The sequence below is a fragment of the Clupea harengus genome, chromosome 3 (assembly GCF_900700415.2).
Source record: "Clupea harengus chromosome 3, Ch_v2.0.2, whole genome shotgun sequence".
Taxonomy (NCBI): domain Eukaryota; kingdom Metazoa; phylum Chordata; class Actinopteri; order Clupeiformes; family Clupeidae; genus Clupea; species Clupea harengus.
Window position 1 is genome coordinate 30,351,439 of NC_045154.1, and position 14,599 is coordinate 30,366,037.

General features: G+C 44.0%; 2 protein-coding genes across 2 annotated transcripts; both read right to left on the reverse strand.

The window, feature by feature from the left end:
- Positions 1-4,024: 4,024 nt before the first annotated feature.
- slc10a3 (solute carrier family 10 member 3) lies at positions 4,025-6,478 on the reverse strand. Its single transcript, XM_012839118.3, has one exon. The coding sequence runs from the start codon at positions 6,032-6,034 to the stop codon at positions 4,619-4,621; it is 1,416 nt and encodes a 471-aa protein (XP_012694572.2). The 5' UTR covers positions 6,035-6,478; the 3' UTR covers positions 4,025-4,618.
- A 1,513-nt stretch (positions 6,479-7,991) lies between these two features.
- On the reverse strand, positions 7,992-14,489 carry chmp1a (charged multivesicular body protein 1A). The gene is made up of 7 exons (XM_012839119.3): positions 14,348-14,489; positions 13,389-13,408; positions 13,148-13,225; positions 11,147-11,293; positions 10,445-10,573; positions 9,965-10,155; positions 7,992-9,649 (listed from the first exon to the last, which is right to left on the reverse strand). The coding sequence occupies exons 1-7, from the start codon at positions 14,352-14,354 to the stop codon at positions 9,628-9,630; spliced, it is 594 nt and encodes a 197-aa protein (XP_012694573.1). The 5' UTR covers positions 14,355-14,489; the 3' UTR covers positions 7,992-9,627.
- Positions 14,490-14,599: the final 110 nt, after the last annotated feature.

Below are 14,599 nucleotides of genomic sequence, written 5' to 3' on the forward strand. Positions count from 1 at the left end.
ACACATTTTGGCCAGGGTACATCATGTTCACGGCAAAAATTGTTGAAAATCTCTGAACTTGTTGTACGTCCTAGGCAGCTGCTTACATAATAGAAATTCCTCCTGCATCTCATTTTGGTCGACAAACCACACAAACGCTAAAAGCTGGGCGTCGTTTGACACATCGGTAGATTCCTCTAATTGAGGTGCAAAAGAATCTACCTTCGGGAGTTTTGCGACTACCTGTAGGCTAGTTGTGCCCTCACATCAGCTGCCAATTCATCAATAGGGCGGGCAATGGGATGCTTTTCATTTTTTTTACGTACTCATCCTTCCCAAACATTGTTTAGCTGCTGTCAATATTAAACTTTCCGCAATTATGTTTGGCTTTTTGGTCTGAGCGACACGTAATGCAACTTGATAAAAGGCTTTTAAAGCTAGCTGGTCAACTTTGGCTGATTGTCTCATCATGGTCTGCTGGCCCTCAAACGATTTAAAACGGGCCTGGAAATATTAAATGTTTTTTTTCTTTCAAGTGAGCATGGGTTGTCTTTAAGTGTTGTCGCAGCTTTGATGGCTTCATACTTTCGTTTGATAGCACGGAAGAGCAAACCACGCACACTGGTAATTCGTCAGCATCGGTCTCTTTGTAGGTGAAGCCAAAAACTTCAGATAATTCTTTGAATATTTATCATACGTGTCTTCTCCCGTTTGCGCTTATGGCTATTCAGGGGTGTTGGCATTCTCTGAAGGTAGATCATCTGAACAATGGCCATCACTGGTGTCTGACGTGGAGCCTTTGTTCCGAGAAATTACAAAACGATCCATTATTTCAAATTGTATGTTTTGGCTCCAGATAACTAAAAGTGCACATGTTGCCATGGTGATCAAATGGTCGCGTGAAGATTCATGAGTAGCCGATGTATTATTTTATAAACGAATAGAAAGCAATTTTTACGTTCTGTTTATGTTTATGTAGGACGTTTTTTATTTTTGGAAGAGGGAACAAATGCTTCAGATGAAATAATTTGGCAGACCCCCGGTTGAAGATCAATGTTTTGGAGTGTAGCCTACTGCCATATCAAAATTGATTTCTCAAGTTAGTGCCTGAATTAATGGATGGCCGTTTTGAGCAATATAATGTTTATATTTAACCCCCTTTTCTAACTGCCACTGCAACCTTTCTACAAATATTATATGTGTCCTGTCAGTGATGCCCCTGTGTCTGATATGCATAGCCTTTGAAAGAAGTCAGTGTTAGAGTACAGGACTCTATGTGAGGTTTGAAAAGTATTGAACGGTGAGACAAGCGAGAGACAAGCAGATCAATTTGTAATCAACTTGGCCAGTAATGTTGCATGGCAAATAGTACAAGCCTCTCCCTTGGCGCCGTCTGTCTCTCAGCACAATGTTAGACTCTTGCCAAACAGCGGCTGCCTCTGGTAGTGATGTGGGTCTGATCCGTTTCAGAGTAGGCCTCTTTCTGGTCCTCTCTAGAATTACATACATGATCGATCCTCTCAAGGTAAACACTACTTGCCAGTCCATTAGAGGAATGTTGTTACCATGACGACACACTGATGACACCCATTGCCAGTAAACAATGAAAAATGGATTGTGTGAGATCTATGTACACACATACTTCCCATTATAGAACTAAGTGTGAGTGTGTGCGCGGCTGTGAAAAGATTATAAATAGGTGAGACTAAAACTGCACCTCGTTCACAGACATGAAAACTCCATTCCTAAGCGTTTCCCAATGTTGTATTTGAGTGTGATAACAGAGCTATGAAGGAGCGATTGTTCCCCGATGGACTCCCACGTCTTTTCCTCTTGCTGGGTGTTCTTGGGAATCCTGGTACTGCAGCAGGGAGGATGAAGGATGGGCTCCTGAGAGGTGAAAGGATCTCATTAAAGTTTAATCGAAACTGTCTCATGAATGTTTAAGCACTTTCTCTATTGTGCCATGAAACCTCTGCACAAGAGGAGCTGAATGCTGCGGACACAACATAGAGGGCATGGGATCACCCGTCAGCCTGTCGACTGCAGCTGACACAATTGCCACTGGCACATGATCTCTACCATTCCTCCAAATGGATATGGCACTGCCCAGGCAGTAGAGAGACTCACATGGCACTTAATCAAATTGCCCATTTTTGTACTTTGAAGCTGGTTGTCTTAATCCTGCTAAAATCAATCTTTGCTTTGATTCACATCAGTAAGTGTTAAAGAGATTATATCGCTTACTAACACGTACAGAGTACACACATGCAGATATCATACACTCACTGTTCCACATGTATACGCATGTATCTGTTCTCTTGCAGTTGTGCTACACGCTGTAGCCGGATAGTCTTAGGACACTTTGGCAATTTGAATGTGCATATTCGTTTTGAGTTGGAGAGGAGGTGAGGCAGAGGTAAAGGACTGCAGACTGTGCAGTAATGCTGTAATAACTCGGGTGGGTGAGTAAGGTATTACCATGGGTCACATTAAAGTTAACATTATGAATGTCTGGCTTTTTAGTTGACATTACACAAAGACTAAAATGATATACAATGTAGAACTGTAAAAGAGAAAGTTAGGAGGTCCATGTTGACCGTTGTGTGTTAGGTCCCATTTTTCATAATGTATGTAGAGGGCAGAGGTCATCAGTTTCATTAAAGTGGAATGAATGACGTGCAAAATGTGTGTTTACTCGTGTAAAGGTGACTGATATGAGAGGTGATGTTAACAGCCTGGAGAAATCAGGTCAAGCTACCAGAGCAGCTGGGAGAGAAGTCAGATACTTTCCCCTAGAGGTTGACCTCTCTTCCACATATACTGAAGTAAGTGAAATTCAAATGTTTTTAAATTAAATAAGTAACTGGTGGGCATAAAAAAAAAAGAGTCTTGCTTAAATCAGGATTCTCTTCTTTTAGACTAGTGAGTTGTTGTGGACAGATGGTTGTTGACAGAGGAATCCGACAGGCCCTCTGATTCCCCTATCAAGTGTCTTACACAATTTCAGCTCCAGCGTAAACACACATCAACCATCAAAATATCAGAGTAACTCGTGATGAAAAATAATCCTGCAGCTGAGAGGGGTGGCTTTAGTATACTGTACATGCTGTTAATGTGTTACCTTGTGTGGTCACATAAAAAATAACTTTGATCATACTTGTTTTCGCCAGTTTTTGTGAAAAAGAGCAGGAGCTTAAGCAAAAGATCATTACAGACATAATACGGCTGTTTTCTACAGAGCCACTCAAGACTTGACAAGGCCTGTTAAAAACCAAATAATTAAGCAAAGCCTGTAAACCCTGGGCTACATTCCAGTGGGTCCAGTCAGGCCCCTTATGGCAACGTGCTTTGAGCCAACAAAGCTACAAATGAACAACAGATGTGATCAGAAAACAGCTGTGTATGTGGGGGAGTGGAGTGTGTTTGTCCACCAAAATTCGGCACCGTTCTGTGAAATCGAAAGCATTCTTTAGTGCAGCGTTGGCTAAACTGACATGTACACCACAGAATTTCCCTCCCTCACTTTATGTCTCTGTAAAACATACCATAACAACCCAGCCTGCCCAATCCTGTCATGACATGTTCCCTGTCGCAACCCTCATATCACACACTCACACCCACACCGCACGATCACATGCCTTCTCTTCCTCTGCTGGACTTCGACCTCAGTGTTTCCTCTTCCTCTTGGTCACAAACAAGTGCTTGCTGAGTAGGTTAGCCTTTTTTTTCGCAATAACCCTATTTTGGAGGAAATAAGTATGAGGCCACATAAAGCAACAGCCCCTTTCTAGCCTAGCAGGAAAGGCAGATAAAGAGCTTAGAATTCACACTGACTCAACCCCACATGCAAACACAATGATGCAAATGCTCTTATGGAAAGCAGCACGGAGCAGGACACACATTCACAGGCAAACAGGGCCTTTGAATAACCAAATGAAGCCAAATACATCCCTCCACAAATCATATTCTATACAACCAAACTCCTCCTTGTCTAGTGAGAGCTTTGTTTCTTGATACGCTATTCAAAAAGACTTAATTTGTGTGCTTTTGGCAAACTGCTTTTATTTATATTTCCTCTTTTGCATTATTCAAGTACATGGATTATCAGATACCCTCCTTTGAATCCAGAGGAACAATCAGTAGGAACACCTTTTTTTGACACCATATAGAACCTTACACCGTATAGAATTCCCACCTCAAAAAAACACAGTCGCAGTCTCATTCCGACAACACAGACCATTTGTAAACATGATACATGGTAATCATTTCAATTACAAAAACGACCAAACCGAAAAAAATCTCATAGAAAAATATTGATCTTTTCATAAGTATCTCTCTGTGTTATTTACATGATTTTTTTCATTTGAACTTTTATAGGAAAAGTATAAGAAAAAAAAAAACAGAACCGGGGGGGGGGCCAGGGTAGGAAAAAAAGGCCTTTGGTTTCAAGACAAAAACAAAAACAAAAACTTCACAGTCAGTTCACAGGCACTATTCCCTGTGAGCAGTGTGGCTTCATTGTACGCACATTTCTGACTCAGACTTGTTGTTGAATGCTTCCAGTGGTGGTTTTCCATACAGATCAAATCCTCAGGCTGAGACTGAGGGGTGTTGAGTGTGTGTCAGGTGGCTACAATCAGGCGTCAGTCTGGGCGAGGCTGGCAGGGGCCGAGCAGAGGCGTCGGTGGGCCATGTGTGCCAGCACGGTGAGCAGCATCTCCGAAGTGCTGCTGAGTGCCACGATGAAGGGCGCCTGGGACGCGTAGTCAGCCTCCGTCCTGCGGAAAGACAGCTGCATGACCGCCAGGGCCAGCAGGCTGTTTTGCACGCCCACCTCGATGCCCACCGTCTTCCTCTGGGGCAGCGGCAGCCCTGCGCCCCGCGCCATGCAGAGCCCCAGCGCCAGGCCGAAGAGTGGCACCGTCACACCCGCCGCCACGATCTGCGGCCGTACATTCGCCAGGATGGAGGCGCCCATCTGGTATGCCATGAAGATGCCGCCCACAATGAGGACAAAGCTGAAGGGCCGGATGAGCGTGAGCAGCACACGGGTGAGTGCCGGCAGACGGAGCTTCACCAGCATGCCCAAAGAGATGGGGATGGCGATGAACAGGAGCGTGCCCAGGATCTTGACGAAGGGCACGTGCAGGGCGGCATGGACTCCCAGTAGGCGCCCATACAAAGCTGATGACAGGGGCATGGCTGCCGCTGCCACCACTGTGGACACCAATGTCATTGAAATGGCGAGAGTCACATCTCCACCCAACAGCAAGCTGTAAAGGTAGCCTCCACCACCGCCTGGAGCTGAGCAGGTGATGACCAGGCCCAGGGCCAGTGGCTTGGGCAGGGAGACCAGCCTGGACAAGCTGTATGCATAGAACGGCATGACCAGGAACTGGCCCACCACACCAAGCAGCAGTGGCACAGGCCTCTTCAGCAGCCCCCGTAAAACCTCTACCTCCACCTTGCACCCAAAAGCACACTTGTTGATGAATATAAGCGGCAGCAGGGCGAAAAGCACAGGATTTTCTGAGAAATGGGACAACCCACCCGACTGTATGAGCCGGGTGGCGGGGTCATCGTCTCCCGGCGCCACTCTGATAGAATAGTCCGACCGCTCTTCAATAAGAACCGGATTAGAGTTCGGGTCCAGGTCCATGAGTTGGATAAGCAGCGGCGCACGGCCTGCTAGACCTGAGCGAATGCTGATAATATAACTCCTCACAGGTCCCGTGCGTCCGCTATCAGTAACGTTCAAAATGGAAAGCACATCTGGGTCCAAAGAGCTCACTCGTACTGTTTGCTTCCAGCTTTCCCGGCCCTTTCTACTCGCCACACTCCGGTACTTACTTGATATAACAATCACACCTTTCGTATTCTCGGGGAACTCAAATTCTTGAGATGTCCCATCTCCAATATTTAGATACCTTCTGTTGCTGTCGGCCGTCACGTTCTCGTCGATGTCGCTGTTTACCGTGGACCTGTCTGCTGTTGTATGGTCCGCTCCTCCCGTTACGAAGAAGAGACAACAGAATGCTAATAGCGTCCTCATCGTTTTGACGGACAGGGGGCAGAGGGGCGCAACACAACGCGTCCCCTGTCTGCCGTGTCCCTGGTCTGTTTGGAGCCGTCTCTCGTTCACCGTACACTTAAAAAACTTATCCAGTCCGGGGATACAATCACTACGTCGGCAGCCGCGCCCGGTAAATGCCGTCTGGAACCCATTTGGTTGTGCTCGCTTTCTCTAGCTCTACCGGAACTTAGACATTACCCCGCCCCGTGCAGCTCAAATGCCTCAGTCCCCCACGGATATGAAATGTCATATTTGTGTCGAATTGACCTAGCTCATATCTCCTCTTCCGGACAAATATCAAAAATGTCTACCGCCTAAAAGCCGACGTTGTGCGTGCTCCTTTTTGTCTGTTTGATTGCAGCTGTCATTACCCCTGCCTACCCAGCTTCTCTCTCTCTTACCCATTCACTTGCTAAGCCCCGGCTAATCCAATCAGAACAGCCCAAAGCGTTAACTCTCTGGGTGCCTTCCTGAAGAAACGCCAACGTCATATGAGAGAAATCACATAGAGGGGGTGTTCTCCCCCGGATCCCCTGGATAGCCTACATTGTGTTATGTGACTGATGTAGGCTATGCAATTATGCACACAAAAGCGTTGTCTCTAACTGTAGACGGACTGAAGCTATACCCTCACACAGCGATGCCGCAGTTAAACGCAATGGCCTTATAAATTAAAAGGCTTAATCGTTCACATAAATATGGAACCTAAATATGTATTGTTTTTATCTGGTGTAAGTGGATGTGGGAAAATAAAAGCCACTATTCCTTTATCCAAATTAAACAGAGGACGATGGGCTTGAGGCGGATGCATTTCAGTGCTGTCAATGGGGTGAGGGTACAGGGGCAATCTCATCTCTGTTGAAACGTCACGCAAATCACAACTTCAGATTAATTTTCTGGGCCCTAATTTCATCGACGGGCAACGAGCAAAGTCTGTCGTGCATGAACTAAAGCTATCATGTGGTGTGTGGGAGCACTGTGCTGACTCACGCAGGTTTGCGCTTAGCATCCTGCTCATGGTATTACATTTGCAAAATGATTTAGCCAAGTTAATGAATGAGGTTTAGGTCATGCGCAGTGGACTTTGCTCGTTGCCCTTCTATGAAATAAGGCCCCCCTGTGTTGAAATATACTCTTTCTGGTGGTGAGAATGATAAATGGATATGTAAATTGATAAATACATAGACATTTCCATATTTTGCCATATATTAAAATTGTATCCTTCAAATCTGACCTAGTGCTTAAATCTGACCATGAGGTAAATTAATAATTTAGAGCTCATATCCTGACTACAGACTCACACTGTAATGGTGTCCAGTTTCATGTCGTGCTTAACTAGTATACAGCAAAACATGATTGTGAAATCTGACCCGTTCAGTCTGTAATACACAAGCAAACGTCAACCACCAACTCCGAAGACATTGCAAATGAGGCCACACTGTTGCAACCCATTCTGAGAACATCAACAAAAACCAACATTGGGGATACCTTGGCAAGGTTTTTTTGTGTTCACCTGCAAACATGGACCACCCCGTCACACAGCAGGTGTACTGACCTACTTCAAGTTATGACTCTGGTCCTGTGAAAGACAAGAGGTTCTCTCCATGCATTTTGAACCTGACAACCTGCTGATGTGAAGAGCTCTTGTGACATTAGCAGGGATGACAGCTGCCGAGAGTGGGGAGGCAGAGGCCGTGCCTCACCACCGCAGTGTGGGAACCAGCTCGTACCTGACACAGGAAAAAAAACAAAAAAACAGCCCCAAGCCAATGCCTTCCAAGGCTGCAATGCTCTTGTGTTGAGCAAATTCCTATCCATTTGTAAAACAGATAACATTAACCTAATGGGCAATGACAGGTGTCACAGCAATGTCACAGACTACCGTTAGATCACCTATGCAAACCATTAAATACAATAGTAAAATCACAAAAATGAATACCAGAGGGATTTTGTTTTTATTTCCACAAGTTAAATGTACAAAAGAAAAATCTCTCCCAGTTTGAGTAATTTTTGTAAGTTAAAGTACAAATAAGCCCCTGCCCCAGCATGTCAAATGAGAGAGGAGGAGGCTTACCAAACAAAACAAACCTAAATTAAAATAGTCATCATGGCGGAAGGAACCAAGCAAAGATTTACCCAGGGCTGATTGTGACAAGGCTACAGAGTGACACAGAAATAAAGAGAGAGAGAGAGAGAGAGAGAGAGAGAGAGAGAGAGAGAGAGAGACTGGAAAGGGGACTTCCTTGTTTCCATGACAACATGGAGCCAGTAATGGTAATGATGGTGGATGGGATGAGATGGGGGGTGGGGGGCTTCTTATTGTCGTTACAGCTCTTGAGCTCTCTATGGGTTTTCTGACGGAGGCACTGAGGAGGAGCACCCAGGCAAGCAGCTGTGTGACAGTAAGGCCTTCATGAAATAAACAACACCACCACCAAGAAACAAATCACCAAAGCAACCAGACACATCAGAATGATACAAACATGAAGCACTGAAAAAGACATTACAAAATCAAATTGAACAATCCAGCAACAAAAATAAAAGATGTTTCAATGCTTTATACAAATTCAAAAACTGTTTTCCAGAACTGACAAAAAATGATATATTTTGCAGCAGTATTATACTGCATGCAATGCAAATGGTGAATGTTTATGCTGTGACTAAGTCCCATGACTTCAAAATGGTGTGATACAGGAGTGAGGGAGAAGTGGTCGAAGGGAACCATTCCCAGATGTCTTAGTGTTTGTCCATAAATATGTCCCTTGTCTGGCTAATATCTACAGCAAATCAGGTCTGAAAAGAATCATGACTGTTCTACGGTTGGCTGCTCTCACAACTGCATCAGAATCATCACCTGCTGCAGTCCAATTTTCCAATTCAAATCTAGTAGTATCCTACTCCTATCTCAGTCTGGATAACACAGGCATATAAAGACTCTGGAGAAGACCGTGAAACTGAAATTGCTAGGGGGACAGTGGAGACCCATCACCCACGGACATAGCCGGGCCGAAAGCAGCACTCATTCCTAAATACTGTAACTTGTGTTTATACTTTTAAAACATTTCCTTTGTACATTTTCAAAACATCTCTAACAGAGTATGTTGAGCTCTACTCTTTTGATTATGTGATCAGATACTGAACCTCAGATGTCAGAGGCTCAAACTGAAGCCAGCATCTGTGGGGGCCTAGGGGGTCGGGGGTGGGCAGAGAACAGAGGATAGAGAGGGACATATGGGGAACGAGGTGATGGAAAAGAGACAGAAATAGAAAGGGAGGACAAAAAGTCACGGGGGAGACAGATTGTTTACAGTGTAAAACGGGAGAAAGTGAGTGTGTGTGCGTGCGTGCGTGAGCGGGGGAAAGAACAAGAGACACACACACTCAGTAGTATTTTCAGCCACACAGAGTGCCAATGTGTATATAAATAGATGAGGGGGGTGAAAATCAATACAGGCTTGTCAGGTCCACACAGCAGGAACAGTTCAATAGAATCGCAGAGAGCCAAACTGTCCAGGCTGTCTCTTTCTCGCCGCTGCTCTACGCTCTCCGAAACAGCCATCGAGGCGAGGGCCTCAGTTCCGCAAGGCTGCCAACCTGGAAATATAAAAGAGCAAATCCATATATGTCCGGTTGTTTACTAATGTCTATGTGTGTGAGTGAGAGAGTGAGTCATTGGTTCAAGTGAATAACACTGACGGAACAGTGATTCTGAAGACAGAAGGAACAATTATTTCGGTGGTCCAAAGGAGAAATTCTTGTTGACAATCTTATAGCATTTCATTATTTGATAAAAAATACTGTTTTGAATACAAATCCATGTCATAACTCTGTATGGATTGGGCTTACTAAACAGTTGGATAGGCTTAGTGAATACGGTTTGTGTGTGTGTATGTGTGAGGGACCATTTACCTGCGTGAGAGCTGGTCCTCCTTATCCTGGGCACGTGAACTCTCTCCCAGAGAACTAGCACCAGCTGGCAGCTGGTTGAGCTGGTCCATCACCTCCAGGCCGCTCTGCTCCGCGATCTGCACGATTAGGTCGTCCACCTGCTCCTGTGGTGTGGTCAGTGTGGTGGCCGAGCTCATTGAGTCCTCCATGACCTGAGCCATCACAAAGGACAGAGGGAGAAGAGGGAAGAATTAGAATGTTCACTTTGGAGAAATACATTAGGCAGGATAGGCAGAGTTGACAACAACAACAACAACAACAACAACAACAAAAGGAACAGGAAGGCAAATGTAATGGTTAAAGACGCAACACCCTAACCCTGGAATGTAAATAATATGTTAAGCACAAAAGCAGGTAAAACGATCATTCAAACAAAAGAACCTAGCGTGGGAGCTTGTATACATTTCCTTAAGCAGTGCAGGCTAGTGACGTGGAACTTACCGAGGTGTGAACGTCCAGGTTCTGCACCTGTGTCTCAAACTTGTCCATGACGGCCGACACCTTCTGTAAATCCATGGAGCCAAGAGCCTTATCGAGGGCCTTGGTCACCTGTGTCATGTTCTTTGTTACCTACGTTGTGAAAAAGTGGAAAAGTATTTGCTTTTGTAAATGGATCAAGCGTCTGTTCAAAAGGGTGCTAAACAAATACAAATGCGTTATCAGTGTTTTCATTCCTGAGGTGTTATTTAATGTGGGAGTGTGAGATGCAAACGCCCGTTAGGTACATCCACGCAGGCTGAAGGCTCAACCATGACGCAAATGAGCTACCAAATGGTGAAGCATTTCCTTTGTATGGTCCTTGCCATGATAGTCATAGTCCAACTCTGACATTTCACATATTTTTTCCCCTAAACATCATGCTTCCATCATAAATAACCAACTATCCAAATGTATTAAAGATGCAGTCTGCCACTCAATTTTGCAAAAGGTTGTCATTTGAGCTCAACAGTCAATCAAATGACACCCCTCGTCACGGTGCTCCTGAAGCACTGTGCTGATTGGCTGGGATTGTTTACGGCTCGGGCCAAGCCCTTATGTTTGTTTCCCATTTACAGAGCCAGGGCTGTGTACGAACACCAGTGTTTTTTTTTTAAGCGCTAACAATGAACGGACAACTAGAGGACCGTGAGAAGCAACACTCACTCCTTTCATGGTGACTGCAGTCTGGACCTTGGAGGCCACAGCGTCCACCCTTGAGGCCATGCGCAGCCAGTTGACGCCCTCATTTTTCTTGCGAATGGCGTTCTCGGCATACACCCTGGCACACTCCACATTCTTCTGCTGTAGGGCCTGGAGTCCAGAAAGACCACACACAAACACAAACTATCAACTACAGGCAACATTATTGAGCTTGTTTTGCTGAAAGACTGCCGCAAAATACAAAATACATTACTGGCCACTTACGAGTTCAGACACTGGAGAAAAAAATCAATGTTATTTGACACTGGAAAACTATCCTCCCACAGTGTGTTACCCATAATGCCCTGGTACTGGATTGCTGTCAGGGATATTTAGTAGAAATTATATAAAACATACTAAATAATATAGAGAATTGAAGACTAAAGACCTTCACTCCACATTGCAAAGGAGTTCTTCTGTGTCTGTTTTTCATTGCAAAGTCTGGTAGTACAATCTACCAGTGATGCATAACATCCGGAGCATTGTTGTTGTGAAAGTTAAACACACATCTGAATGACTTCCTTTTTGCTGGTGAACATAGAAACATGGACACTCTACACCTAGTTCATTCAATGACTAAGTCGTATTTACTTCATGGTGCTGGGAAACAGCTTGTAAAAGGGAACAGAAATGGCTTTAAGCTATGAACAACAACATTTTCCATTAGGTCAGAAAAGTGTTAGGGGAAAAAAAAAATCATAGCTTGACTTTCCAAATCATATGCTACCCTGCCCCCTACTGGTTACCAGATGCAATTGTATGAGAGGGCTTGGGCATACCCTCAACCCTTCAAGCTGCTGTAAACTACATCAACAGTTCATGCCAACCTCCACCTGGCTTGGCCACTGCAGGTGTCCAGTTCCTTCCATTAGTGTACTGAACAAAACAAACCATATACCATATGTTTGTATGTTTTATGTCTATTTACCCCATGTATGCTAGCATGCTCATCATGGTACATGTATGATTTCCTCTGCTATGTTCCTGATTGTCTGTGTCCCCCCCCCCCCCCCTCTTTTTCTATCTCTACCTGACCAGCCTCAAGCAGATGGGCCCCCCATTATGTGCCGTGGTTCTGCTTAAGGTTTCTTCCTTGCTTGCTCTGAGGGGGTTTAGGCCCTGGGCTCATGTTAGACATTTTCTTGTTTTGGCACTATATAAAGTTTAGTATGCAAATAAACACAAAACTGAGTGAGAGAGAGAGTGATTTAATTAAATGGCTACAACTTCAGTCAATTAGCACCCTGTTCGATGTGGTACAGTGTGGTCTCTATAGGGCTTCTTCCAGTTGGCTTTAAAATGCATTTTGGGTGATCGGACTGAAATCGGATGGTGCTTGACCACGTGACTTTCATGGTGTGAATGCACTCAAGACGCAGTGAGGACGGATTGTGATCCAATCAGCCAAACCACCTCTGCAGGTGTAAATGCAATTGCGTTGTCAATCCACATACAATAACTACGTGGGTGGAAGTACGTAATCGTGTAGGTTACCAGCAGGAGTTTCAGCGGCTTCAAGGATAGCTACCATCTTCTTTTTCTCCTATCATTTGTGTTGTTGTATGTTTTTTTTTTTTTAACCCGTGCAACGAGAGAAGGATGTGATGTGAGTTGGACCTCAATGTGGACACTGGAGACACATATTAATACCAGGCGTAAATCTGGTTTAAATCATATTGTATCTAGATGGTGTAAAAAGCCTCCATGACATCATCTTCCTTTGATGCTTTGACAGCCAAAGCTCAGACCCGACTCTGGATATGTCCATTACTGCAATGACCACACCCTTTGAAAATATGATTGGCTCAGGTCCAGATGCAAGACGCTCACATTCTTTGTACTCAAGCATACTGAGAGTACGGTTTTTAGAAGACCACAATCGCCACACCCTTTACACAGTCAGAATTACATAATGTTACAACTAGTCTTAAACACAACATGTTAAATAACCCTATTTGAACATACCTTCTTAACCTTGGCTTGTTCTGACTTTGAGTCCTTCTCTGCCTTCTTCGCTAGTCTTTCCAACTGTTTTGCTGTGAACTGTAAAAATGATTTTCAATAGTCATTGTACCTAAATATCTGTTAAATACTTTTTTTAAACTAAGACCAAACAAATGATCTGTAATAGTCCTGAAGCAGCTCCAACAGCATCAACGTTATGGTACAAGGGCTTTCATGTCAGTATAAAGTAACAGTTGTTTACCTTTAATTGAAAGAGTGTCTCTATGGGGGAGAAGACACAGAAAAAAAAAATCATTACATGGCATGACAGTTTTGCATTCCCACATCCTCCAAAACTATACATTGTGCAGTGTGATACTTTCTGATTAAAGAATAATAGGTAGAATGAAGTCCCATCACCGCATGATCAGTTTTGATAACAGACAGCTACACTTGACACAGCTACTGACCCCTATATATGGCCTGAAAACATGATGCTGGACAGTTGATCAAACATATACACTGTAAGATAAAGGACTCCATCGTGTCTAATACGATACATGTGTACACACACCTGATGCATAGCCTTCACACAAATAACGTGTTAAATCCACCATTCAGCCGGTTATTCACATAAAATAGTAAGATGGATAAATTGTAAAATGACATGTATCTTTAGCTTGCTAAGTAACAGGTAGTATAACGTCATAAACGTTACACATTTCAACTTTACAGATTTTTTTTTAATTAGGGCACCCAATTAAACCATAAAAGTACACCATTAGCAGGGCAAACTAGACACGGTTAATTGTCTTACGTTGAAGCAGTAATTTAAGTTGGCTATCTCAACTAGCTTGGCGCAAACGTTACGCTTGCTAGCAGGATGGCGAGAGAATAATTTAAAAAGTTTGTTAAGCGAGCTAAAGCATTCATCAGCGAAGTATAATAGCAGCTTGGCAACATTGGCAGAAATGCAGTATCCTCCTGTCTGGTATGGAATATATATACGCAAACTGTTAACTCGTTGACCACATTATTAATATTACTTCCAACATTAACCTTGCTTGCTCAGCCAGCTAGCCTCCCTACATTCAAGAGGCACTGCTAGCTAGCTAGCGATAGCTAGCTTCTTGGCTAAACGGTCTAGGGCAAAGACAAATAGTAACACAACGTTTGCCAACATCTGGCTAATCTTTACAGGATTAAACGAGTATTCATTACCGTCCATGGTTGAACGTGTAGGTCCTTTCCTTTTTGTTATTTATTACGGCGCTGACACAGCTACTTCAGATATTTGTTGTTTTCCTTATTGGCAATCCTCTTCCTGGTTCTGGCTCAGTGTTGTCACGTGATAACTGATGGCCAAACGAATATGCGAAGAGAAAAAGTGGAAGGGGTACATCATGGCATCAATGAAAAAGATTCAAAACCAAAAGTGTTGTTAGTTTGTTATCTATTGGCCATAGTTTAATG

Coding starts and splice junctions, on each gene's coding strand:
- slc10a3 (XM_012839118.3), bottom strand. CDS start 6,034: ATGAGGACGCTATTAGCATTCTGTTGTCTCTTCTTCGTAACGGGAGGA.
- chmp1a (XM_012839119.3), bottom strand. Junction 13,226..13,388: donor AGACACTCTTTCAATTAAAG/GTAAACAACTGT, acceptor TCATTTTTACAG/TTCACAGCAAAACAGTTGGA. Junction 10,156..10,444: donor ACCTGGACGTTCACACCTCG/GTAAGTTCCACG, acceptor GTGATGGCTCAG/GTCATGGAGGACTCAATGAG.